Here is a 24,876-nt window from a genome sequence, read left to right on the forward strand (position 1 = left end):
GTGTAATTTGACTTGAGGATCAGAGGGGCACATGTTATGATAATTGATACCCTGAAGGTGAAGTGTTAAAGTTGTGCAACGAGAGCCATACGCCACAGTAATGCAACCACGACATGGTCTCCAACATACATACATAAAAAGAGCATTAAAATGATTATGAGGTGTGTAATGTCGCCCAGGAGAGATTTCACACCACAAGTAAGCATCTACTTAAAAAGTGTTGTGCCATAGTTTAACCAATAGCTGGGTACAAGAGGTCATATTTTACTTTTTCCATCACAAAACAATGGAGATATAATTTACAATCTCGTTTAACATGATAAACCCTTTTTTATCGATGTTGTTTTTTATTTTCTAAAGATATAGTAGCATGATCTTTCATCCATTCAGAAAGTTTATCTCTTCAGTTCACTGTCAAACTGCCACATGGAAAAAAATGGAAAATAATGTTTTTCTTCTCCCACTTACACTCTCTGAAAATAGTTGAGTTTGTACTGCAGCTGTTTGTCCCAGTATACAGGTGGAATAAATGTATATCATTTAAGAGTAATAGGTGCCCGTACCCTTCCATTTTTGTCATGTGCACAGAGCAATTACAGTACGATGTTCACCATTAGCCACCTGGCAGGACTCCTTCAGACTGCCTGTCTCCTTCTTGTGCTCTTTGATCGCAGCCTCACCTCCTGGTTTGAAGGATAGAATTTGCTTCACTGTTGAAATGTCAAACAGCGGATGGGTGGACAGTCACTGAGCAAGATGGAAAGCAAGAAAGTCAAAATGGGTCAAAAGAAGACCTGAGAATGTAATGAAGTACGTACAAATCAGATAAAAAAACTGATATATTACCTGACTGAGCCATGGTTGACATTTGTCCAGAGTTTAGCCAGAGCATAGGAATTGCTTGTTCTTATTTCATATTTCTTTTTTGGATTTAAGATCTTTTGAAGACAGCAGGGAAGACATGCAGCAAAGGCGCCAGATCAAAACCAAACTGGCAGCCGCTGCAGAGAACTCAAACCTCTGCACATGGGGCAACTGCTGATAATGAAATATGTGTCAGTGAGTGGGGCAACCAACACTACAACACATGCACATCCCCCTTTAGAATCGTATGGGTTACACTGCTATTTCACAGATACTTGAAGGATCCCAGTTATACAGTCCAGCCAATGACAAAAAGCTTTTTATCACTAATACATATTGCAGCATGTCCATAACATGTGGTGGTTCATTTGAAACAACATTTTCTGAATCACTCAATAGTTTGTCACTTGAAACTTATTTCATTTCATTTATCTGTTTCCCAATGTTTTTGTCTCCAATTGAAACAGGAAGACACAGAGTGTCTTATACAAGTAAATGAGGTTCTGGTGATTTAAAAAAAAATTTGTACTTAACTTTTAACCAGATTTTATTTTAAACGAACATATGTGTCTACTTGTGCTATCCAAAGATTGAGAAATATGTATTGAAGTGTCTGAACAACAATTCCCAGGTCTGTGTTACAGATTCTTGGTGTTGCGACAAGCAGGCCCATAACTCCTGCATATTTCTTGGGGACTTAAACAGCAGTTGACTCATCTCCCCCTCTATTTCTTGATTGGCCAGGACCAAAGTTAAAAGGACACATCCAGCTGTTTTGGGCACAGAGGGTTAATTTTTACCTGCCAGGCATGTTTTGTCAAGAATTACTCTACAGTAACATGGTGCATGTCACCATATTTTGCAAATGTGGAGCATAAAACAGATTGAGGAATCAGTGTTTTGCAGATATAGATTTTGGAAAAATGCATGCATGAATTCTGCCTCCACTCATGGCTTCACCCAGGATTATAATCCCTTTGGTACATGTAAGTAACTGGACTGCCTGCGCACCCAGTGGGTGCCCTGCAGTCACCTGGTTGTTTCCTGTGACTTTACAAGGTTTCACATTTTGTTTGAAGTTCACCTTTTACTGCTGGTTCATGCTCAACGTGCTAATGAGCTCTTCCACGTCTATACAGAAAATGCACGAGGGGTGGAGTCAGGCCTGCCAGCAGGTCAGTGGCCAATGGAAACGCCTCGGGATTATCAGCAGTATTTATGAACACATATGTTGTGCAGCACATTAGTCCAGGACGGGGGAGATGCAACACCAGGTGAGCACGTTCAGTTAAACCATGTATTTTTTTTCTGCAGTAGCCGTGTCAGGTTTAAAGCAGAGCCTTTCAAATATTTACATTTCATATTTGCACCATGTTTGGACCATTTTCTGCACCATGATTGTCTGCCATTGTGCAAATAAATATCAGAGAGTTCTGTAACTGACCAAATTGCAAAGTGCAGTAGTAGCTTCACAGGGAAATACATCACTATGAAGTGGCACAGATACACTTTAAGTACCCACTGGGATTTTAGAGGATTTTTCATGTTGGGTAATTTTTTGTTATCCTGGTATCTTTTTTCTTGAAGGCAGATGAATTACATCTGGTTGTAATTATCATGTGATGTGACACGTTTGAGTGTCCCTGCATATTTTTGTACCCTTTTGTTATGTGCTGTGTCATGTGTGCATTAATCTAATATTGTTTTGTGAATAACAGTGGCCATAAAAGGCAAATTGCAATAACTGGTGTATTGCTTAATATTGTAATTTCAGACATCAAGGATGATGTTTGACGAGTTCCTGTGGAGGGCGCTATGCTGTCTGCTGTTTATGTCAGGTTTGTAAAATGCATTAAATTGTTTTTGTCATTTTAGTTTAATTTAAGAGTTACAGCTGTGGGACAATAACTTAAATCTGGATTCAAGGTCATGAGCGGAAAGTCTTTACAATCTTGGCCATATACTTTCATGCTTTATATATAATGTTAAGCACTATTATTTTGTATGTATGTGTGTCTAAGATTTTCTGTGCTTCTCTCCAGGTTTGCTAGAAGCAACATCTCTTATGAAAGTAAAGAATCCTGGAGGTAATTGATCTTTCATGTTATTGCAGATTGTAATCTGGTTAGATTCAAAGTATAAACAGATTAAAAACGATTTAGATTATCGTTTAAAGGCTGAGATTTTCTTAAAAGTCTGTATTTCATGTAAAATGTCATAGTAAATTAAAGTGCAGCCATTTTTTGACCTGCTGGTTTTAAGGTACATTTACAGCTGGAACTAACTATTTTAAAGTTACTTGCCATAAGCACATTTAATATGTTACTTTACAACTTCTATATATATCATTATATTTAATAAAATATATATTATACCTGTTATATTTATATATAATAGCTTATGGCACATTTTAGGATGTAATTACTCTATTTTCCAAATTTGTCAGTAGTTTAAAACAGATTGCTTCTCAAATTGTGTTTCAAATGATATGAGAATGTGTATTCTTATAATTCCTGTTTCCATGTTCTTCCACATTGAACCCAGTGAACATTGACTCAGCTCAGGCTCATGATTTCTTGACTAATTCTCGACCAACGAGGAATGTCGACCCAAAGTGGCACAGAGGGACTCCTGACTTTCAGTCCTACTACCGCTACTACAACAGCATTGGACACATGGAGGGCGTAAGATGAGAATGAGTGGAAATATTTACGTGAACAAATGTGGATCTATTCAGCTCAAAATGTTCTGTGTCCTCTCTGAGCACATTCTTTTTCTCTGTCAGATCTATGAGATTGACAGGATCAGGATACTCTACCAGCAGATGCGTCACTTGGAGTTGACCTACGGCCCAGACGCCTCCAGTTACCAAAACATGTTAGGTGTTCAGACGACTACCGCTGCACCAGCTACAACTACCCTGCCTCCTCCACCTCCCACCACCCCTGCTCCAACACCAGACCCCCTGGAGAACGCTCAGAGGATCTACCTGTGCAACCCCAGAGACCCGCTGTGCAAACCTCAGATCGTCTACCTGCCTACGGGGGCTGTTCCAGTGCTGTGTGACCCACGACGCAACCCGGCCTGCAGGCCCAAAACAGAGGAGGAGATTAAGGCTGCAGCTCCTCCTCCACCTCCCCCTCCTCCCCAAAAGTCTGCCCCTCCTCCCTCTCTTCCTCCACCTCCTGTTATCGCTGCCAAAGGTATGGAGTATGACTGCGACCCTTACTGGGATCCTGACTGCCTCATTGACCACCCTCCCCGCCCTATCCAGGAAACATCTGCACCAGAGGCACCAGCTGAGGAGAAAGTGGTAATAGAGGAAGAAGCAAAAGCTGAGGAGAGTGCCCCTGCAGAACCAGACATAGAGGGAAACCCCTACCCTCACTTTGACCCTTATGATTTCAAACGTGACCTTTATGACCCCTTTAAATATGCCAATCCAGCTCCAGAAGAGTAAAAAAAACACAGTGCTTAAGAAATCATAAGTAACTAAATCATGACAGGACTGTGAGCAAATCCACAAACTAAAAGTAAAACTCATGCAGGTCATCATGTCTAACAAGGCAGACATGTAAACAAAGCTTTTTTTCCTCATGGTTTTCCACACTATACCTGTACAGTATGTATGTATGAGTGCTCATATTGTGATACACAATAAAATGTTGTGTGGGATAAAAAGAAAAAAACAATAAAAAATGTATCGACAAAAAACAAGTGTGTGATTTTATATTTCATTTGTCATTGCATGGGTTTGAAATAGGAAATGTGTCTCTTTCCCTGCTACCATTTTTTTTTATTTGACAGCTAGAGGGGATAGATAGTTTTGACTTAACTATGGGCCAATATGCTATCCACTCCTACTACTACTACTAATAATAATAAGATAATGATAATAATCATAATAATAATAATCATAATAATCATAATAAGTACAACTGAAGTACAGAATATATACAGGTAAAAAGAAAAGAATAAAATAAAATATTTGTTCCATATTAGAACAATTCGACACAAAACACTATTATAGCAGTACACAAACATTAACACAGTCAGTACATGATAATGATAATGATCAACGTAGTAACAATGAATCAGGTATGATCGTGTATACAGTAGGGAAAACGCTGTGATATAATGTTATATGCTAAACAGTGCAGCGATATGATTCAGACTATAGGAGGATATGTAATTTTTATAATAAAAATATGAATAATGAGCACAGTGCAGTACAAATAATACTAATAATACTAATAACACTACTACTACTACTAATAATAATAATGGATCTATGTAGTTTCCAGTTTGTGCCGGCAGAGGTCGGTAATACTCGGTAATACTCCTGCTGGTGTTCGGGCTGAGCGCTGAAGAAGAGCACTGCAGCGGCTCCCTCTCTTCCAGCATCATCACTGTTCCCCTCCATCATCCCTGTCTCGCTCTATAAGCTGTCGTCCTCTCGTCCTCTTCCGTCAGACACCCGGCACCAGGTATTTACCTCTTCACCTCCACAGCCGCGTGGCCTTCACACATACCCGGGGACGGCGGGACAGAAAAAACTCGGGCGTTGCTCCGCGATGTTTCCGTTATGTCCGCTCATTGTAGGAGACGGGCCTCCTCCTGCCATGGAGATTAGCATGCTAACACAGCTAGCCAGTTTAGCATTTAGCCGACAGTGGAGTAATTAGATTATAACCAACGTTTGACAGATCCCAGACTGGGTGTAAACAATTGACAACATGAAGCCGAGGTAGAGCCAACAGAGGAGATGTGAGGCGCGACAGACGCTAAGGCTCCTTTCTGTGTTTCCCTACAGTTCTGACAGTGGGTGGAGATGTTGAGTGTCTCAGTTGTCTCAGTGTTGTGGACACTCGCCACCCAGATAGGATTAGCACATGAATATAACCAGGGTGTATCTGTTGTCATGTCTGCACTATCCTTAATGACACTGTGAGCTCTGACTTCTAATATAAAGGCATGAAGAGTCCATACAACAATCTAAAGTTTATATCATTTAGGATAAAAGCATCATTGAGGCATTCATCTTTGTTTAGTTTGGATGTTTTTACCTAACACACCAGCTCAGTGGTTCAAGGCCCTGACACTATGGAGAGAGCAGATAAAGAGATCATTGTTGTGAACAGCTGATTTGTAGTTCACATGTTTCCAGTGTGACCGGCCCAGGGCTGCTGCTGCAGTGTGGGTTGCTCTTATCTCTCTCATGTGAAGTCTGCACACTGGAAAAGATGATTTTGTTTTTAATAGGAGCACAACTTTCCTGTCCAAAGGACCTTTTCTGGGGCTGTTTGTTAATGTTTAGTGATGCATCTTGCAGATGCTCTGAAATAAAGCAGGTCGAAATGAATGAACAAATCTCATGCCATTGGTTAACAGTGCATTTAGTTTTTACTCTAGTTTCTAGATGTTTCATATAAAACAGCAACAAATAGATTAAGACTATAAACTATAAATAAATAGGGAAGAATTCCATATTATAATTTCCCCCTATTCCAACATTACTTTTTAATATTCCTCCCTCTGTCCAACCAATAATTTCCATGTGGACTGTCTATAAAAGATTGGTCCAATCAATTTTTTACTTTGTCCTATAAATAAATAAATATATATATATATATATATATATTTATATATAGTGTGTGTATAGTGTGTTGTCCTTGTCCAAATCGTGAGTGTGTGTTCCTATTCTGCTAATGAGTCTGTGTACACTTGCATGAATTAGTGATGTGTTTTTCATGTGCGTGGGAGTTAGTATAATTATTTAATGGATCGGGTTTTATGGGATTAACTGTAGCTAATGTGTAAAACTGTGTTTATGCTTTTACTTTGTGTTAAATGTAGCTATTGAGACAGATAACTGGCATAATAAAAGTTGTTTACCTATTTCCTGTAGTTTTCAGCTTGGAGAATGTCACTTTTCAAGCCCCTGGAGGGTTTTTAGGCAATTCTCCTTCACGTTCCCTCAGAATTTATGTATCACGTCTTTTTTATTTATTTTGGAAATAAATAAAACTATAACGAAATCTAAAAAGCAACAGTCCAAAACCCAAAGAGAGTTAGTTCACTAATGTATAAGACAAGGGGAAGTAGCAAGATTCAAATCCTCACATTGGAGAAGCTGAGAACAGACTGTTTAGTATTTTTTACTTAAAATTAATTTTTGCCGAGGGTAGCTTTTAGGTTAGCTAGCTTTTAGGTTTTTTTCACCGGCCCGTTTGAATTCTCCCGCAGTATGTCCGACAAGAGTGAGCTGAAGGCTGAGCTGGAGAGGAAGAAACAACGGATCGCCCAGATTCGAGAGGAGAAAAAGAGAAAAGAAGAGGAGAAGAAAAAGAAGGATGTATGTTTCCTTTCAACTCCTTTTAATTTGGTTCAGCTTGACAGTGTTCAGTTACTGTGAAATGTCTGATGTGTTTTCAAGCTGAGGTGAGGTTGACCACGTTCTGTACCCTGTAGGGAGATGCAAAGCGCGGAGCGGAAGGTGGTTCCTCGGGCAGCCACGAAGACTCTGACCTGGAGAGGAAGAGGAGGGAGGCGGAGGCGCTCCTGCAGAGTGTTGGCATCACTCCTGACATACCCCATGGTAAACACACACACACACACACACACACTGCCAGCCTGCCTCTATTTTTGTCCCTCACCCCACTTATCTCCCATCATTTTCTGGTTATGTGCTTGATGGAGTTGCAGCGTTTATAAATGTCACCTCTAACTTTGTGGTCTGGCTTGATTACATCCACTCTGCTTTTTCCCCCCTGTCTTCCCAACATATCTCAACATTCTTCACAACTGTTTTTCGGCATGACACCTAAAACCTGCTCGCCATTTATTTTCATTCTCTCTTCTCTCCCCTTTTTCTGTCCTTTTGTGTTTTGTCCTCCTTACTGCATGCAACCTCATTCACTCACTCACTCGTCCACACACTCTTTTCATACCTCACTCCCTCCCTCACTCACTCACTCACTCACCCACCCACCCATTCATCGACTCACGCACTCACAAACACACACGCACTCACAGCTCAGCCCCTGAGGGTAGTAACAGAAGATACATGTCTGTTTCACTACCTAGTCCCTGCCCCCATGTCTCCCTCCAACAAATCAGTGGGCAGTGACGCAGGAAGCCAAGATTCTGGGGACGGAAACGCAGGACCAAGGTTTGTGTGTTTGTGACAGAGAGAGCTGGGGATGGGTCGTTTTAGCTCATTTTTCTGTGATTTAGAGTCGTACTTGCATGCTAAGTGTGTGTGTTAACATTGTAAATACACTTGATGAATTCTGACGTGTCTCCTCTTTGCCTTTTCACCAGCACGCTGATGTGTCTTTATTAACATGCACTCCGTTCTACTTCTTCTCTCCCTGTCCTCCTTTCTCTTCCTCTTTTCTGTCTTTCCAATCTCTAACATTTCTGATGTGGCTCACCTTTTGCCCGTTTTCTGCATTTGGTTTCATCCTCTTGTTTTCCTCTTTCTTTTTCTCTGTCCCGTCTTTCTTCTTATTAATACCATGTGGTGGTTTGGCTGTATAAGGACATTGCATTGGGATCCTGACCCCTCTACTCTGCAACTGCACTCCGACTCTGAGCTGATGGGGTACTGCTCCTCCTCTCTCCTTTAGCTTGTCTTCCAGCCTTAATCAGTTTTTGTGGTTTCATCTTAGATTTGTCCAAATGTGTTAATATTATCTCTGTGCATCACTATTTCTGTTACTTCATGTAAACGTTGCATTCAGTTCCACTGTATCTCAATCCTGTGTATGTGTTAGCTTATGTCCACTGTGGTTTTATGTGTGTGTGTGTGTGTATGTGCAGACGTGGAGCTGTGAGGCTGGGCATGTCCAAATTGACCCAGGTGGACTTTGTCCCGAAGGAAATGGTGTCTTACTGCAAAGAAACGCAGACACCCACCGATGCATTGTCACACGCTGATCAAAAAGCAGGTAAAAAAACACAGACACATACCAACTTTACCTCTTCTCCAACCTGTTTTGTGAAAACGAAATTGAATGTGTGGTTGTGTGTGTTCCAGATGAGGAAGAGGATGAGGAGATAACTGCTGCTCCTCCAGTAGAAGACAACGAAGAAAAAGATGAACAGGGTGAACAGCAGGATGAGGGTAAGGACCTAAGTTTGTAACATGTAAATAACAATAACAGTGACAGGAAATACTTTTTAATAATGCTGATTACTGGAAAGAGTAGTTTCAGCTTACATTATCCAACTTTTGAGTTAATTTCTATCCACTAAATTCAGTTCAGTATCATAAGAAAAGTGAAGATCTTTTTTTAACATTTTTTCCTCTTGAATACTGAATAATCTTTGTATAGATACTCCCAAGGAGCTGACTGAAGAAGAGAAGCTTCAGGTCATGCACTCCGAGGAGTTCTTGTCGTTTTTCGAGCGAGGCAGCAGAATTGTTGAGAGAGCTCTGGCTGAGCACGTGGACGTCTGCTTCGACTACAGCGGCAGAGATCTGGAGGATAAGGAGGGGTGAGGCAAATTAACAAACCTTAGTGTAAATGCTGTAACTAGAGAAAAGGTGATGGACAGATGGATAGGTGGTGTAAGTACTCATTTTTCTCCGTCTTTTTCAGTGACCTGCAGGCAGGTGCAAAGCTGGTTCTGAACAGACAGTTTGCAGATGAGCGCTGGACTAAAAACAGAGTGGTCACCTGTCTTGACTGGTCCCCTCAGGTATGAGGTGTTTGTCATTGATGCCCACAGAGAAATTCTAGCTTTTAAGAAAAGTCTGTATTAATTCATTTTAGATTTTTAAATCCCTTTAAAGATTTTTACTTTGCTCCACTGCTTCTAATATTGGCTGCTATATTCCTCCCAGTACCCAGAACTGCTCCTGGCCTCATACAACAACAATGAGGATGCTCCTCATGAGCCTGACGGAGTGGCACTGGTCTGGAACATGAAGTACAAGAAGGGTACACCTGAGTACATCTTCCACTGCCAGGTGAGGGCAGAACTCACATGCTGTTGCTCTGCAAGCAACTCATTTTCTTTGAAGGTTTTTTATTTATTCCTTAGTATGAGAGTGTGAGTATGTAGGACTTAGTGATATCTAGTAGTGAAGCTGAATATTACAACAATCCCCTCACCTGACCCTCTACTCCCAGTCATGTTGGAGAGGCTAGGGCAGCCTTCGGGTAATGTAAAAACAGTAAAGGCCATCTGGGGAGCCAGTATTTGGTTTGTCCACTTAGGGCTACTGTAGAAACATGCAACATGACGGACTCTGGTAGAGGACCCGCTTCTGATGTAGATATAGAGAGCTCATTCTAAGGTAATAAAAACATAATTATGACTATTATATTAAATTTCTGCCAATAGATTCCCATAAATCCTACACAGTGGATCTTTGAATAGTTTATTTTATGCTTTAGAAAACCAAACATTAAGACAGAAGCAAAATATTTTAATTATATTTTTTCCATTCTGCAGTCAGAGGTGATGTCAGCTGGATTTGCAAAGTTTCACCCCAACCTGGTGGTGGGTGGGACGTATTCGGGACAGATTGTCCTGTGGGACAACAGGAGCAACAAGCGCACCCCTGTCCAGAGAACCCCCCTGTCTGCAGCTGCTCATACAGTAAAGCATCGGAGCTCACGCACCTTTTTGGTTTTTCAGCCAGTATTTTGTCAGTTGTTCTTTCTGGATGATGTTTATGTTGCTGTGCTCTGTCCTGTGTTCAGCACCCAGTCTACTGTGTGAACGTGGTGGGAACCCAGAACGCCAACAACCTGATCAGCATTTCCACTGATGGAAAGATGTGCTCTTGGAGCCTTGACATGCTCTCACAGCCGCAGGTATGATGACTGTGCGTGGATGATGTACAGACACTGTTGTTAAATGACAGGGAGTCTGAGGTTGTGTGATTTTCTTTTCTCTCCCTGCAGGACAGTCTGGAGCTGGTGTTCAAACAGAGCAAGGCAGTGGCTGTTACCTCCATGGCCTTCCCTCTGGGAGACGTCAACAACTTTGTGGTGGGTAGCGAGGACGGCTCCGTCTACACCGCCTGTCGACACGGGAGGTGAGAGTTCTTTCTAATATCAGATTCCTGTTAGCATGTTGAATAAACACTTAGACCTCCTAAAAGTAACGGGAAAGCCTTTTTGGGAAAGACAGTAATTAGTAGTGTTCGTCACAGACATCTGAAATGTGTGTTACAGTAATCTTCTGTGTCTTATATGTGTGTAACAGTAAGGCAGGTATCACTGAGGTGTTTGAAGGCCACCATGGTCCAGTGACTGGGCTGAGCTGTCACAGCGCTGGTGGACCAGTTGACTTCTCTCATCTCTTCATCTCCTCCTCTTTTGATTGGACCGTCAAACTCTGGAGCACCAAGGTGAGACACACTCACACACTTCTATTAGAGGCCCCATTAGCTACGCTCCTTTACTTGAATCCATTTCTCCCTCTCCTCCTCCTTACAGAGTACCCGTCCACTGTACTCATTCGAGGACAGCTGTGACTACGTCTATGATGCGATGTGGTCTCCGACACACCCTGCTCTGTTTGCGTGCGTGGACCTCGCCGGACGTCTGGACCTGTGGAACCTCAACAATGACACTGAAGTATGCAAACACACACACACTGAAACTCAAGACCTTAATTTCCCCCTTAAAGACTGGAGGCATGTATAAACAGTCACCCTGGCAATATAATACCTGGACTAGCACTACTGAAGCGAGAGAGAGAGAGAAATTTAAATTAAATTTAGTCTTATCTTTAAAAAATAGACTGTAAAAGTATGATATATTTATTTTCTGGCACCATATTAGAGTAATTTCAGTTTTTTCAACTAACTGGGCAAGAAAGTGAATTACCGTACTTCCAAAATGTCTTTTAGGAATCATACAATTTTCTGCTAAGATTGTTTCATAAGCTTTTTGAAAGCACAGTTTTATCGTAGAATGGAATCACTCGGGACCTTCCATGAATCTTCTTTCTTATAAGTTGATGTGTGTTTTCTAGGTTCCCACCGCCAGTGTGTGTGTGGAGGGGTCTCCAGCACTGAACCGTGTGAGATGGGCTCACACTGGAAAAGAGATCGCCACTGGGGACTCAGACGGACAGGTGCAGGTCTACGACGTAGGAGAGGTGAGACGTCGTGGCTTTTTTACTATTAGTTTTTTTGTAATTTCAGCCATTGCTACACAAGCTAAAGCTCGAACAATATGGAGTTTTGGAGGCCAATGCAGATACTGATAGTGGTGTAAACAATTCTGATGCCCTATTGAGATAATAAGTATATTTTGAAAAACATGGCTGTAATTGAGGCTTGATATTTTACAGTTTAAGCATTAACTTATCAAATTATAACTTAGAAATAACTGTAAATAAAAAGAAAATCCAAATACAGCCAAATATGCCATCATATTTTTTTTTAACGTAAAATGTGAACATAAATGCACATCTTCACTGTTTGTTCTGGTAAATAAAAGTTTTCATCTCTGTATTTATCCTCCGTGCTCAAACTAAATCCAGTGAAATCACCTTTTGTTTCCACGTTCTCTCTTTGACACACTGCTGGTGCCTTGTCCTTGTGTTTCTGCAGCAAATCTGCGTGCCAAAGGCTGACGAGTGGACACGCTTCGTCAGGACGCTGGCTGAGATCAATGAGAACCGAGATGAAGCTGAGGAACTGGCCAATGTCTGATAATGTACACCCCACCTCACTAACAACTGCTCATAATTCCTCTTCAGGGGCCTGTTGCACCAATTGGTTCTTTGTTAAGTCAGTCTTTTTTAAGACCAGTCTTTGTAATGGACTTAAGTTCAGTTGCACCAACTGAACATAAGACTTAGTCTTAACTACGCCCGGTCTTAGCAATGCACAGTCATGTAAAAGCGCACTTTTACAGACCATTAACGCTGACAGCCCAACTGGCTTGTTTCACATTTAGATATCAAACAGTTGTTGCTATCATTATTAGCAGTAGCTTACTAATATAAAATGAATTCAAAGGTTCAGTGTGTAGAATCTAGTGACATCTAGTGGTGAAGTCTCACATTCCCCTTCCAAACATAAAGGAGAACCTGTGGTAACCTTCAATTGTCATAAAAACTCAAAGGTGTTTAGTTTGTCCAGTTTGGACGACTGTAAAAAAAAAAAAAAAAGGCGGCCTCCGTAGAGAAGACCCGCGCCCGATGTAAATATAAAGTATTTAAATATAAAAGGCCCATTCTAGGGTAAAGTAAATGACAACTTGTACAATTTAATGAAACACACTAATGAAAATATCACTAGAATTATTTTATATAAAATTTCTGCCAATAGATCCCTTTCACCTAAATCTTACACACTGAACCTTTTAATGGAGCAAATGTAATGGAATGGAGCAGAGATCATAGACCTCTTCACAGAACATGTTGGTTTCTGAGACGGTTAACTTTAAAAAATACACAATCGTAAACCTTGTTTCAGTCACTCAGGGAAACAAGGGGACAGTCAATGAGAGAGAGAGAGAGAGAGAGAGGGCGCTGTAAACTGTAAACAGATGTTTTTACACACCACCCACCAGCTCTGTGGGAGAGCAGGAGAATGAGTCTGGCTCAGCTCACTGAGAAGCCGACTACTTCACTACTGCTTCTTCATCGTCTGCTGGTTTAGATTTTGACTGCTCCTGACCAGGCATAATATTTGCAACAGGTCCTGATGAGGAGAAGATTTAAAATCTAGATAGTGCAACTGGTGTAACTATGAGGTTAAACTCTGAACGGCGACTTAGCTTCACACCAGCTGGTGCGACCGCCCCGGTACATTATCAACTTCTGGCACACACTGCCAAGAGGAGCTGCTCTCTCCTCTGTGGCTTTCACCTTTTCCACCCACTACTACATGAACTGGCCTGAGGAGAGGTGCAGAGCTAGAACGGATAGAAAAGACAGTTTTAAACATGTTTTTAAATGTCTTTAAGAGAACATTTGTAGATACGATGAATGTCACATGTAGCAGTGGTAGTACAGTAAGTCAGGTGATTGAGAAGAACACAGGGAAGTGAGAACCAGGATGGACGTGGCTGTCCACTCTCTACACTTCTAGCTTTGATTTCATCCTCGGTGCTCCAGAATCTGCTCCTGTCCTGAAGCCTCAACCAACTCAGTCCTTTTTTTAAAATATGCAAACCTTTGTACTTGCACCTTTTTAGTACCATTGTAGTGTTTTGACATGTTTTAATATTTTCTGGACACACTTGTGCACACGGTCGGCGTTGGGAGTGTTTTCAGGGGAGCAAAAGAAAAAGAAACCGCTGACATATCAGTATCATTTCCTCTGTATCCTCAGCAGCACTTTAATTTGATGACTAAAACCGGATCATGTGCTTAAACAGACACTTTTGTGGCCTGTGCGGAAGTGTGTCACTCTTACATTTTAACCACTACAATATTTATTATTTATTCCAATGGTGGCACTTATTTAAATTGTGTTTTGTTTAAAAATGCTGCTTTGTACTAAAGGCTTGAGTAGTACATTCCTAAAATCGGCACAAGCTTTTACCAATTAAGGTCCATAACTATACTTGCCTTGAATTTATTGACACTAGTACAGTTAAAGTGTTTTTTCCTGTACCAAAGGTTGTTTTCTACTCTGTACCTGTCCAAGTAGTAAAAAGTGTTTCCTGACATGTACTCATTGAGAGGGTTTAAATAAACTAAATTAAGATCTGCATTAAGTTGGAAAGATGAGGCTGGAAAATAATTCATACTTTTTCTCCATCCAATTTTTCTTCATGATGCAGAAGTCCAACGTCACCAGGCTGGAAAAACTAATTTTGCTTCAATATATAAAATGAGAAAATTGCACCGTAGCCACCATGTTTGTTACAACAAGACAGAATTGTCAGTATTCTGCAGAGAATAATTGTACCGTGTTCTTCCCTGTTACAGATGATTCACTTTTCCATTGGAATAAAACTCGAGACTTAGCGGTAAAATTAAACCCATATGGATGATTTATTTCAATAAAATACAATGACTGAATTGAGATACATTTAATTTATTAATTCCTATTTCTCTGCTCGCCATTCTTGTTTCGCCAAGAAAACACAATCGGAAAACCTTTGTACATCAGTAAGAGCGATTCTCAAGAGACCAGGACCAAAGGCCCCACGTTGCCATTAACATTACAGTTACTGTATAATGATTCCAACTGAATGTTACGACTGGAGCTCTGTCTCGTAACATTATCTTTGTTGCAGTTATACAATATGTACAGTACGTAACCTCCTGTGTGAGGACTGGATCGAGAGCGACGCCCAAACACCGTGCCGACCAATCTAATCACTTCTATGCCCGCTGTCCAAAATGAGAAGCGCTACTCAAACTGAGTATGAGACAGAAAACAAAATATAAATCATATCAGCTACTCATGAGAGAGAGAGGAGTGCAAGAGTCAATTTTATACAAATGCTGGAGAGAAGGAACACAAAGGATGAAGAGGCCAGGAGCGAGCAGGCACTCAAGATACAACACAGTCAGCGCTCTGGTCCCGTCTGTCTGCCTCTATAACTGGCGACTGTGGGACCAGTGGATCACACCTTCACCCTGGAGAGAGTAGACGGGCTGCTGTTGTTTTTTCCTAACTTTATGGCCCCTATTTGGGGAGTGCCTGTTAACTGTTGTTTGTTTTGTTTGTGTATCTAAGTTTCTGGCTCCTGGTAGAGGAGGTGAGAAATAGCAGAATGATATGGAGATGCTGGGGCCTCTATGGGGCCTGAGCTGGCGTGGCAGCGACGGGCTCTGGGTGATGTATGGACACCACGCCGGAGGACTTGAACTTGGGGAGGTGGAGGCCAAATTTGTTCTCCACCCCTGCGAAGGTGGCTGCAGCCAGGCGGTAGCCTCCCACGTGGTCTGCGTTGATGGGAGGAAGCTCGGAGATGCGAGACTTGGGTGTGGGCTCAGATCCTGCCGGACGACTGCGGGGAGGAGAGGAGGACAATATGACTTTAAGCATTTATAAATAAATGATATAAAAATTTAAGTTTTTTTTCAGCAAATTTAAAAAGAAACAAAACGGCAGTTAAAATTTGAGAGTAATATTTCCTGTCTGTGTATCAACTTACTGTCCTCCGAAGTCGACATAGAACCACCGCTGCAAAAGCTCATAAGTCACCAGAGTCACACCAAACTGAGGAGAGGACCGGCACATACGAGCTGGACAAGAGGAAAGCAGACACACAAGTCAGCGTGGTTTCAATGCAACAATATTCTGAGATACATTGTGTTACTGCCTGCAGGAGAACACACAAACAGACACACACCTCCAGCTCCCTTCCACAATGCCCTGAAACCCTCCTCTTTCATGATCTTCGTGAAGCAGTCGATGACTCCGGAGTAAGACGTCTGTCCTGCCCTGGCTGCCACTTGCAGACGGGTCTTGACAACATCAGCGGGCGTCACAAGGGAGGCAGCAGGGATACCTGGGAAATGAAGTTAAAAAGGAAAAGGATGAGATGCTACGTCTTCAAACCTTTGATAGCTTGTTGATTAGCATTTCTTGTTTCTGCTAGCAGCTGGGGTTTCAACTGACTTTTTCATGCAGTATTTGACAAGATTACATGCCGATGATTCACTGGATCACGTTCTCAGTGATGGCTTCTGTTCTGGGTCACAATCTAAAATTACCTGCAATCGCTCCGGCTGTGAGAAGCTGCAGAGCCCCCAGCCTGCCCTGGTCATCGGCGAACATGGACTTGAGGTGTGCGTACGCGGGGAAGTAGATGGCTGAGAACGGGATGTCTCTCAGGAAACACGCTTTAGCACCCTGGACACACAAACAAAATAAAAGACATATGTAGTGGACTGTGTAAGACTGAAAGACTGAGGCGAAGAGAAGAGTGTACATCAACACACAGTGAATTAAAGCAGGGTCCAGTACCTTGTAAAGGCCGAAGAACCCAAGGTCACGGACCACGCTGAGTGCACTGACTCGAGGTCCGGTGGTGATCTCACCTGCCACCTGCAGGCGAATCTTCACGATCTCCAGAGGGTTGGTAAAGATCACCTGAGAGCCTCCAGCCTGAAAACACGAGGAGAAGAGCAGCTTATTCACCGACTTCATTAAAAAAACGACGCACATCACTTCTCCTGCATGTCACATATACGCAGCTGAGGTATGGGAGTCAAGTCTTGCTCAAGACAAGTATCAAAAGTACAAAATTAAAATCCTGATCACTCATTTACTTTTCCATTTCCTCGGATGGTAAGCAGTGCTGGGCCAATGTGTGTAAGGATGAACAACGCTATCGAAAACAAAAACAAGAAACAAAAAACATTTTGCATTGACAGTGAGACCATCACTCTGGGAACAGTTTAATATTTCAGTCCGATGTTAGTGACATTATTTGGAACTCTGCAAGCAAGTTAATAAAACACGTGGAGGTTTCATGCACGAGTTACGACACACAAAGTTACATTTTTATCTCATCTACGGTTAATTTATGCATTTACAAACAAAAACAGTGTGGAGCCTGGTACTTACACAGCCACCTGCCAGGACCTCAGCCACGAAAGCAATGCCGTTGCTTTTGTCAGTGAACTTGTCTCTTACAAAGTCATTCACCTGTGAGACACAAACCAAAACAAGCATCAGACCAAAGACTTGAGGTTCACTTTGGCTTCTGTAAATTTGCAATGACTTTCATAATAATACAATTCTAATGATTCAAGGCAAATCAATTTGTATACAGCATTATCATACACAGGTCATTCAATGTGCTTTACAGAAATAAAAGAAGCATAAATGTACAGATGAGACGAACAGAAAACATTTTTGTAAAAAGTGCTATAATTAAAACTGACGTAACATAGCAAGTGTGTATGCAAAGTGAGTGGAGGGGGATCATTATTGTGCAGGGTTGTACTCACAGTGAGTTTGATGGCCTTCTCAGGTGCCACACCTATAAGCTGAGGGACCAGACCTGTGGGGCATCGAGGGGAACAGGTGACATGAGAATCTCATTTCAATGGTAATACTGAACAGACAGGAACAAGAAATGCGCAATCGAAAGGAAATGATAACATGGAATGTCAGACGATGTCAAAAACAGGAGTGTGTGCGAGGAGGAGAGTTTGACACCATGACCTGGGAGCCAAGAGACTCATTTGCTGTCTCACAGTCCTCTAGTTACTCGACCCAATTCACTGATAGAATCATCTTTAGAGATGATTTCTGTCACTAGCAGAGCTCTTCTGTTCTCTATTTTTAAGAGATTTGTGTCCCTCATTTCCTCTGAACATTTGCGGCTATAGAAAAGCTATTGTGATAGAATAATATTTTTGCGTAATGCAGAAACAAAACGCTGCAATTATTAGACAAAGAAAGGCACTGCATCACTTCCACAACAAACAAAACAAATATTAATGTTAAAATACACATATATATATTTGGCTCATATTTGAAGTGTGCATCGGTGGTAAAAAGGAGCCAAGCACCTGAAAAAATGCTTTAGCTGAGAAAATGTATAGTTTACAACAGGGACACACCATACATTTTAAAATATAATGATAAAGGCTTTTTCAGCTGATATGTGTTTAAGAATTGAATGAAATGGCGAGGAATATTAACTCAAATGTTTAGAAAAATGATACACAGCTGAGCTGAATGAATAAATAAAAGACAGGAGCCTCGAACCCCAATAACTGGTGGTGTGAATAACACAAGTGCAGTCTCCTAACATGTCCTACCTCTGTAGAAGCCAAAGAAACCCTCGTAGCGGAGCACCTTCTTAGCGCAGTCAAAGCTGTTCTTGTACATCAGCTCCCCGACAAAGGATCCTGTGGACCTCTGGTTCTGCATACGAGTCTTCACCAAGTCGATGGGGTACACCGCCGTCGCTCCCGTGGCTATGCAGACACACACACACAACTCAGACTGAATTTAATTCATCAAAATTCACTTACTGGATGCTGCTGTGTGCTCATCAGACAGTGGCTTGTCTCAGGCTCATGGTGCAACTCACCTCCAGCGATGGCGCCCAGAGTGAACCTGTAGGCTGACTCTGCAACCTGAAGATATACAGGCCTGGAGCCGTCCCCATGGGTCTGATGAAATACAAAAGAACAAGAGAACACAATTATACATAATTCAGACGATGGTAAGACAAGACGGAATCCTGCATTTGGGATGTGAATAAAAGAACGTGTCATAAAGAGCCAATAGATCAGCTTTTTAAGGACATTTAAGAGACAGTAACATAATTATGAATCAGGAGTTACAAGCATCCTACCTGTTTCTGACTTTCAACCAGGTGGTGTGGCAGACATCCTTCCTCTAATGGAGTTATCCTCTCAATGTCAGCGAGGTTCAGGCGCCTGAGACACAGTTATTTATTCCCCTGTTATTAACATTACTGACATTACTGACATGTTTGCATGTAGTGAACAGTAAATATCTGTTAAAACTGATCAGTAAACATTTACCCAGAGGGGGAGTGCAGGCCTGACAACTGGTACAGAATGTCAATTTCCATGGGAGTGACTTGGCCAAACTTGTTGGCAGCATGAACAAACTCTTCTGCAGGGAGAAAGGGAGATGAGAGGAAATTACCCTCCACATGAATAACATGAATATTCCTGACACCCATGAGAACATATCAGCTGAAAAGCAAAGACACAAAATCCCTGTAACATAACGATGTGTGCACCTTTGGTCGCGAGCGTGTCCTTCCGCGTGCCAGCCAGAGTGCTGTAAATTTTACGGATCAGCTCCATGTTGTTCAGGAGGGAGTTGAAGGCATTGAAGTATGAAAAGCTGACCATGTGAGAGGTGCTTCCACCTGCGGCCTGGTAGGAGAAGGAAAGTAAAACATCAGGTACTTTACACAAAAGGTTTTATTATTTAATCCCCAAACGAGAAAGCAAAGATGTGCAGTTGCAAATATCATCAATTCAAAAATTACTTTAATTTCTTTCCTGTATTGCAATGGCTAAGGAGAAACTTCACTCCATAATTTTAACTCCCCTATTTTACTGAGATATTTTTGATTGTTGCCTGATCTTGGTCCTTCATAATTTATCTCTTGACACTAAAGATTGAATTGAATAAATCAACGACACAAGCTTATTCCTACTGAGCAAATCTCTGCAGGATCTTTACCTTAATATGACAATAATCCTAGATAAGATAAGAGATAATACTGTCACGGAATAATGGAAACACAGAAGAGCACTGGACACTGAGCCCTGAGCAAAGCTTAAAGAAACACTGAAATTATAAATGCATCACTTTAAAAATATATAGTATTGTCCTTTAGGGCTTAGAACCCCAAATAGGAAGTGTCGGAGGATTTACCTTAACTGAGTGTGAACATTTTTATAACCCAACATATCAGAGTGGATTATTCTTCTACTTGTCAGTGATCAAAACACAAGGATTGTTTTTCATATTAGAGGGAAATAATTTTTGTCACCGTTAACCTTTGATTAAAAACATAAATTTGCTGCTCAAAAATATGGGAGATACTGTAGCCCACTGAAAACACTCCTGTCAATCAAAGATGGATATTCACTGTGGCCATAGTGTGACATTACAAAAACTGTCAGTAAGCCGCTCACTGACACAAACACTCACTGAGACAAGGTTCTCCTCCACAAAGGGTGTGAGCACGTGGTGTCTGATGGTGGCCATAATGTCACTGAAGTCCATGGAAGAGATGACGCCATTCTTCCCTTTGTCCTTCTGGGCAAATGCCTGGCGTGCATGCTCCAACTGTAGCTCCTAAACAAAATATGACACCACAGGACTTGGGTGTAAAGTAACTTGGGTGTAGTCAAAGTAACATTCAGTGTGTGAGAAAGAGAGACCAAGTGAAAGAGGAAGAGAGTGCAGCAATACTGATTGGGGTGTGTGTGTGTGTGTGTGTGTGTGTGTGTGTGTGTGTGTGTGTGTGTGTGTGTGTGTGTGTGTGTGTGTGTGTGTGTGTGTGTGTGTGTGTACCTGCAGGAACTGGGTGAACTCAAGGTAGCTGAGGAATTTCTTGCGGTCGTGCCCAAAGTGCAGACGGATAAACTCACATTCCCAGTTGAAGGGAATATGGTGGTGCACGGTGGTCTGGCTGAAAATGTCACGTACATTTTCTGCAGCAAAAATACACGTTCAAAAGAATAATTAATTTTCAAGACAAATTTCTTATACAATAATTGTGTTAAATCATTTTAATGCCCTGAGGCTTTGTGAGTGACATAAGAAAGTAAGTAGACCCAGTGCATGAGAGTGATTATATAAGTCTATGACTTAGACTGAGGAGTAATCTGGTTCACAATGTCACATTAGGAAATTCATTCCTCACACTGCACTGCAGGAAATAGAAAAAGGGCGCTGCAAACATATTTAACCCAAAATACAGTGCTATAATTAAACTGTCCTTTTCATGTGCTCACTGACATCAACAGCAAATTAAAGGTCGTGCAAAAACCCATAAAAAGCCACGGCTCATACCGAAGGAAACAGATCCAGATCCATTCTTGTCAAACAGCTGGTAGGCTACGATGAAGAGAGCGTCAGGCGCACACAACACCGACTCAAAAGCAAGAAACTCCTGGAATGAGATCAGCCTGCCGGTAGGGGGCGGTGCACGAGACGGGAGGAAGAAAAAGAAACATGGTTTAACACAAACACACCACAGAACCTGGAAAGAAGCCAAGATCAGGTAAAACAGGGTTGGTTGAGAAACCAGTTCACTGAACTCACAAAAGACTGAAACATTTACAACAGTACAAAATGCAAACCGTTATTAAACGTTTGTGTGTGAACTGAAAGGCCAGACAGCAAATAAGATTACCTACATCTGATTTATAAAAACTGTGTAATTTCTGAATAAAACGTCTACTTTTCACTGAGGGTTCTGTGCATGAATAAAATAACAGTCAGGAGAATAGGACTCAATGGGAGTTTTATCTTATCTCCAAGGGCTGATAATGGTAAATACTAATCAGATATGGCTCAATAAAGTGTAAATTGGTGTTGATGAGCCGTGTGTGTGTGTGTGTGTGTGTGTGTGTGTGTGTGTGTGTGTGTGTGTGTGTGTGTGTGTGTGTGTGTGTGTGTGTGTGTGTGTGTGTGTGTGTGTGTGTGTGTGTGTGTGTACGCACCCGTCCTTTGTGGTGTCAGCCACTGCAGCGATGAGCTGCACAGTTTTGGGGTTGTGGTGGATCTGTGTGTGTAGTCCTAGATATCTCTGGACAAAGTCTCCCGGGGTCATGAACCTCTCCCCCTCATTGTCCGCGACACTGGCATACTGAGGGGAGAGACAGAAAAAGAACATTAACATGGATACATGACACTTCACTGATGCTAACGCTAACATGACCAAGAGTTAATCCATCTCAAAAGCATGATTTGACGATAGCTTAGTTAACCCTCACAGCGTCCGAGCTGGTTCAGAGGCCTGTGTAGAGAACATGGGTTTGAGTGAGGTCAGCAGTTCTCTGTATACTGAAGGCTCTTTGTTACTTGTTTAAAGCTGGTGTGACAGGCTGTGAACATTACACAAACATTAATGTGCAAGTTTCAATTCATACACTTGATAATTACTGTCAAGTTATTAGCTTTTGTGTCAAAATGTCTTGGCTATAAACATCATTATTTCGAGGTTTGGGACTGTCATTGGTCTTTTCCCTCACTGGGCTGGTGATTCATGCTGCAACCGGAAAAATCAAGGTCATCGATCTCACAGTTGTGGCGTTACGTGCACGAGCAGGCACACGTGTGCCAATGTTTTGGTAAAAGCAATTTAACCTGTGTGTGTTTAGCAGCTGACCGACAACTGCTGGCCCACACTACACCATGAAGGCTGGTCACTCCCTCGCAACGCAGAGGACATTCGGAGAAAGGTGAAGATTAAACAACACTCCTCTTATGGCAGTTACACATGACACTTCACGGTCATGCAGTAAGCTTCACTGCGACCGCACAGTTGTCTACACACCAGAGTGACAGGGTGATCCCTGATCCTTCAGGTGCAAGAGCAAGCACGTCCTTGCTGGTGCTGTGCTGGAGCGAAACCTGACACACTGTCCCTGAGCACTGGGCCTTCAGATTAGAGGTCTAAGCTGCACTGACATTCTCTGACAGCCCCATTTCAACCTCAGCGAGTCATGACAAAACAACCACTGCGTTCAAAACAGCTGACTTGACACGTCGGACCCACAATTGTGTATAAACTTCAACTTGTATTAGAAAGAAAAATGTAACAACTGAAAAACCTCTTCACCTCCGGTTGACTGTGAGGTTAATGTAACCCCATCAGTCTGTGCTGGACCTCTAACTGTGGCTAATGCTTTAATTTAAACCCCATGACACAATCCCACAAGATCCTTCTCCGAGTGAAGTCTTGGGACCAGATGTTTTGTACAGATGTGGCTGTTCCACAAATACGGGACATGTACAGACGTGAATACATATATGCGAGGTAAACATAGCCCGACACGGAGAGAGGGATTAAACACAGATTTGTGTCCCATCTTACCCTCTGGAAGATTGATTTCAGCTCACTCGGGTCCCCACGTTTAGTAGATTGCACCTAAAACAACACAATACAACAACAAAAAATCAGGACACTGTGGGACAAAGTGAAAGCGAATGTTTTTGTATTGAGACGAAAGAAGCTGCCGGTTAAAGCTCGTTTTCTGCGGCGAACTGGAGCAAAACAAGAGGCAGAGGTTGGGTGAATGTCTCCTTGACACGTCCACTGCGGGGAAGGGGAAGCAACCCGACATGAAATACACGCACACGAAGGACAAACGACTGCGCCCTGGTGCACAAACATCACGATTCAGTTCCTTAAAGAACTGACCCGTAATGTTAGTGAACGAGTGTCCACAAGCTCCCACTGGCAACTGTGTAGCCAGCTAGCAAGAGCCGCTGTCACAGGACGAGGACACACACACACACCGCTGCTGTCAGGACACGTCAACGCTTTAAAATGGAAACTTGCGAGACGACGACCGAGGAAGCGGCGGCGGCGGTGAAAAGACGCGAGTTCAGTTGAGGTGAGCGTCCTTATCGCGGTGGGTCTAGGTGCGGTAGCCGCCTAGCATCACGCCGCTAACTCCCGAGGTTGTGGATGTCTCAAGGCCAGTGAGCTACCGCGGGGCGGCGGCGGCTAGCACCGGGGATGCTAGAGCCTCTCTGGGTTCACCGCTGCCGACACGGCCCCCGCCCCCGGCCCCCGGTTCACACAGCAGCGTCCATCGTTCCGACGGAGGAAAAAGCGACACAAGACATGAAAGTATGAAAAAGCAGAGGTTGAAACACCGCTGAGGGAGCGATGCCGAAGTCACCTTGACCGCCATGCTGGTTTGACGTCACGCACAGTGCAGGCGCAGAGCGCGTTCACAGCAGCTGCAGCAGGTCCACACGCACGCAAGCACGCACACACATACACACACACATACACACACTGTAGAGGATGTACGAGAATGCAATGATGTGACTTAGATTCACACGCTTTCGTATGGAAGCAGCTTCTATAATACTACTACCACTACTACTACAACTACTACTACTAATAATATGAATTTCAAATATGAATGAAAGATGAGTGGGGGCCTAAAATGTTGCCTGAAGCAGAAGTCAGTGGGGATGATTTGGAGAAGGCTGTAAAAACGATAGAGATAAAAAACAAAGCAGGAAGGAAAGGCATACAGAGAGTGTGGCGGTTTAAATCCCATTCTGACTTTCATTGATCATTTCTGACCTGGACCATATCATCATATTTAAAACTATATGATATTCACTAATATTTATTACGACTTATTAATCATTAATGAGAATGAACAAAGCCATCAGTAATAGTGTAGTTTTGCCACTATGGTAAAATGTCCTATGTGAAAAAGGCCTATTGTTCTCTATGGGATTTATAGCATCTTTTCATTGTAACTACTTTCAGCATCCAGGAGATGTAGCAACAGACTGTGCTCAGGAATGTTTTCACTTTTTTCTGCTTTATTTACGATGAGCACTTATCTCAGTGACCTTGGTGA

The 24,876-nt window shown here is 42.3% G+C and overlaps 3 protein-coding genes across 10 annotated transcripts; 2 read left to right on the plus strand and 1 right to left on the minus strand.

The window, feature by feature from the left end:
- The first annotated feature begins 1,905 nt into the window (after positions 1 to 1,905).
- Positions 1,906 to 4,569, plus strand: and3 (actinodin3). Its single transcript, XM_034613933.1, has 5 exons — positions 1,906 to 2,138; positions 2,639 to 2,702; positions 2,907 to 2,951; positions 3,409 to 3,548; positions 3,650 to 4,569. The coding sequence occupies exons 1-5, from the start codon at positions 2,127 to 2,129 to the stop codon at positions 4,322 to 4,324; spliced, it is 936 nt and encodes a 311-aa protein (XP_034469824.1). The 5' UTR covers positions 1,906 to 2,126; the 3' UTR covers positions 4,325 to 4,569.
- A 629-nt stretch (positions 4,570 to 5,198) lies between these two features.
- Positions 5,199 to 14,871, plus strand: LOC117778402 (cytoplasmic dynein 1 intermediate chain 2-like). Of its 8 annotated transcripts, none has more exons than XM_034613919.1 (17): positions 5,199 to 5,351; positions 7,111 to 7,219; positions 7,336 to 7,462; positions 7,900 to 8,035; positions 8,408 to 8,470; positions 8,689 to 8,816; positions 8,906 to 8,992; positions 9,204 to 9,366; positions 9,471 to 9,570; positions 9,716 to 9,841; positions 10,330 to 10,476; positions 10,581 to 10,694; positions 10,785 to 10,918; positions 11,089 to 11,233; positions 11,322 to 11,462; positions 11,863 to 11,988; positions 12,446 to 14,871. In XM_034613919.1, the coding sequence occupies exons 2-17, from the start codon at positions 7,112 to 7,114 to the stop codon at positions 12,545 to 12,547; spliced, it is 1,947 nt and encodes a 648-aa protein (XP_034469810.1). In that variant the 5' UTR covers positions 5,199 to 5,351; position 7,111; the 3' UTR covers positions 12,548 to 14,871. The 8 variants fall into 8 exon arrangements, with proteins under 8 accessions (XP_034469810.1, XP_034469813.1, XP_034469816.1 ...); XM_034613922.1 differs by having other exon boundaries at positions 7,951 to 8,035; positions 12,446 to 14,558; XM_034613918.1 differs by having other exon boundaries at positions 5,211 to 5,352; positions 7,105 to 7,219.
- LOC117778401 (calcium-binding mitochondrial carrier protein Aralar1-like) lies at positions 14,006 to 24,251 on the minus strand. Its single transcript, XM_034613917.1, has 18 exons — positions 24,175 to 24,251; positions 23,361 to 23,414; positions 21,985 to 22,130; positions 21,332 to 21,447; positions 20,831 to 20,970; positions 20,465 to 20,611; positions 19,539 to 19,677; positions 19,315 to 19,408; positions 19,122 to 19,206; positions 18,855 to 18,936; positions 18,580 to 18,738; positions 17,761 to 17,813; positions 17,375 to 17,455; positions 16,772 to 16,912; positions 16,519 to 16,657; positions 16,155 to 16,313; positions 15,957 to 16,047; positions 14,006 to 15,809 (listed from the first exon to the last, which is right to left on the minus strand). Exons 1-18 carry the CDS (start codon positions 24,184 to 24,186, stop codon positions 15,596 to 15,598), a joined length of 2,052 nt encoding a protein of 683 aa, XP_034469808.1. The 5' UTR covers positions 24,187 to 24,251; the 3' UTR covers positions 14,006 to 15,595.
- Positions 24,252 to 24,876: the final 625 nt, after the last annotated feature.

The sequence above is a fragment of the Hippoglossus hippoglossus genome, chromosome 17 (genome assembly GCF_009819705.1).
Source record: "Hippoglossus hippoglossus isolate fHipHip1 chromosome 17, fHipHip1.pri, whole genome shotgun sequence".
Classification (NCBI taxonomy): domain Eukaryota; kingdom Metazoa; phylum Chordata; class Actinopteri; order Pleuronectiformes; family Pleuronectidae; genus Hippoglossus; species Hippoglossus hippoglossus.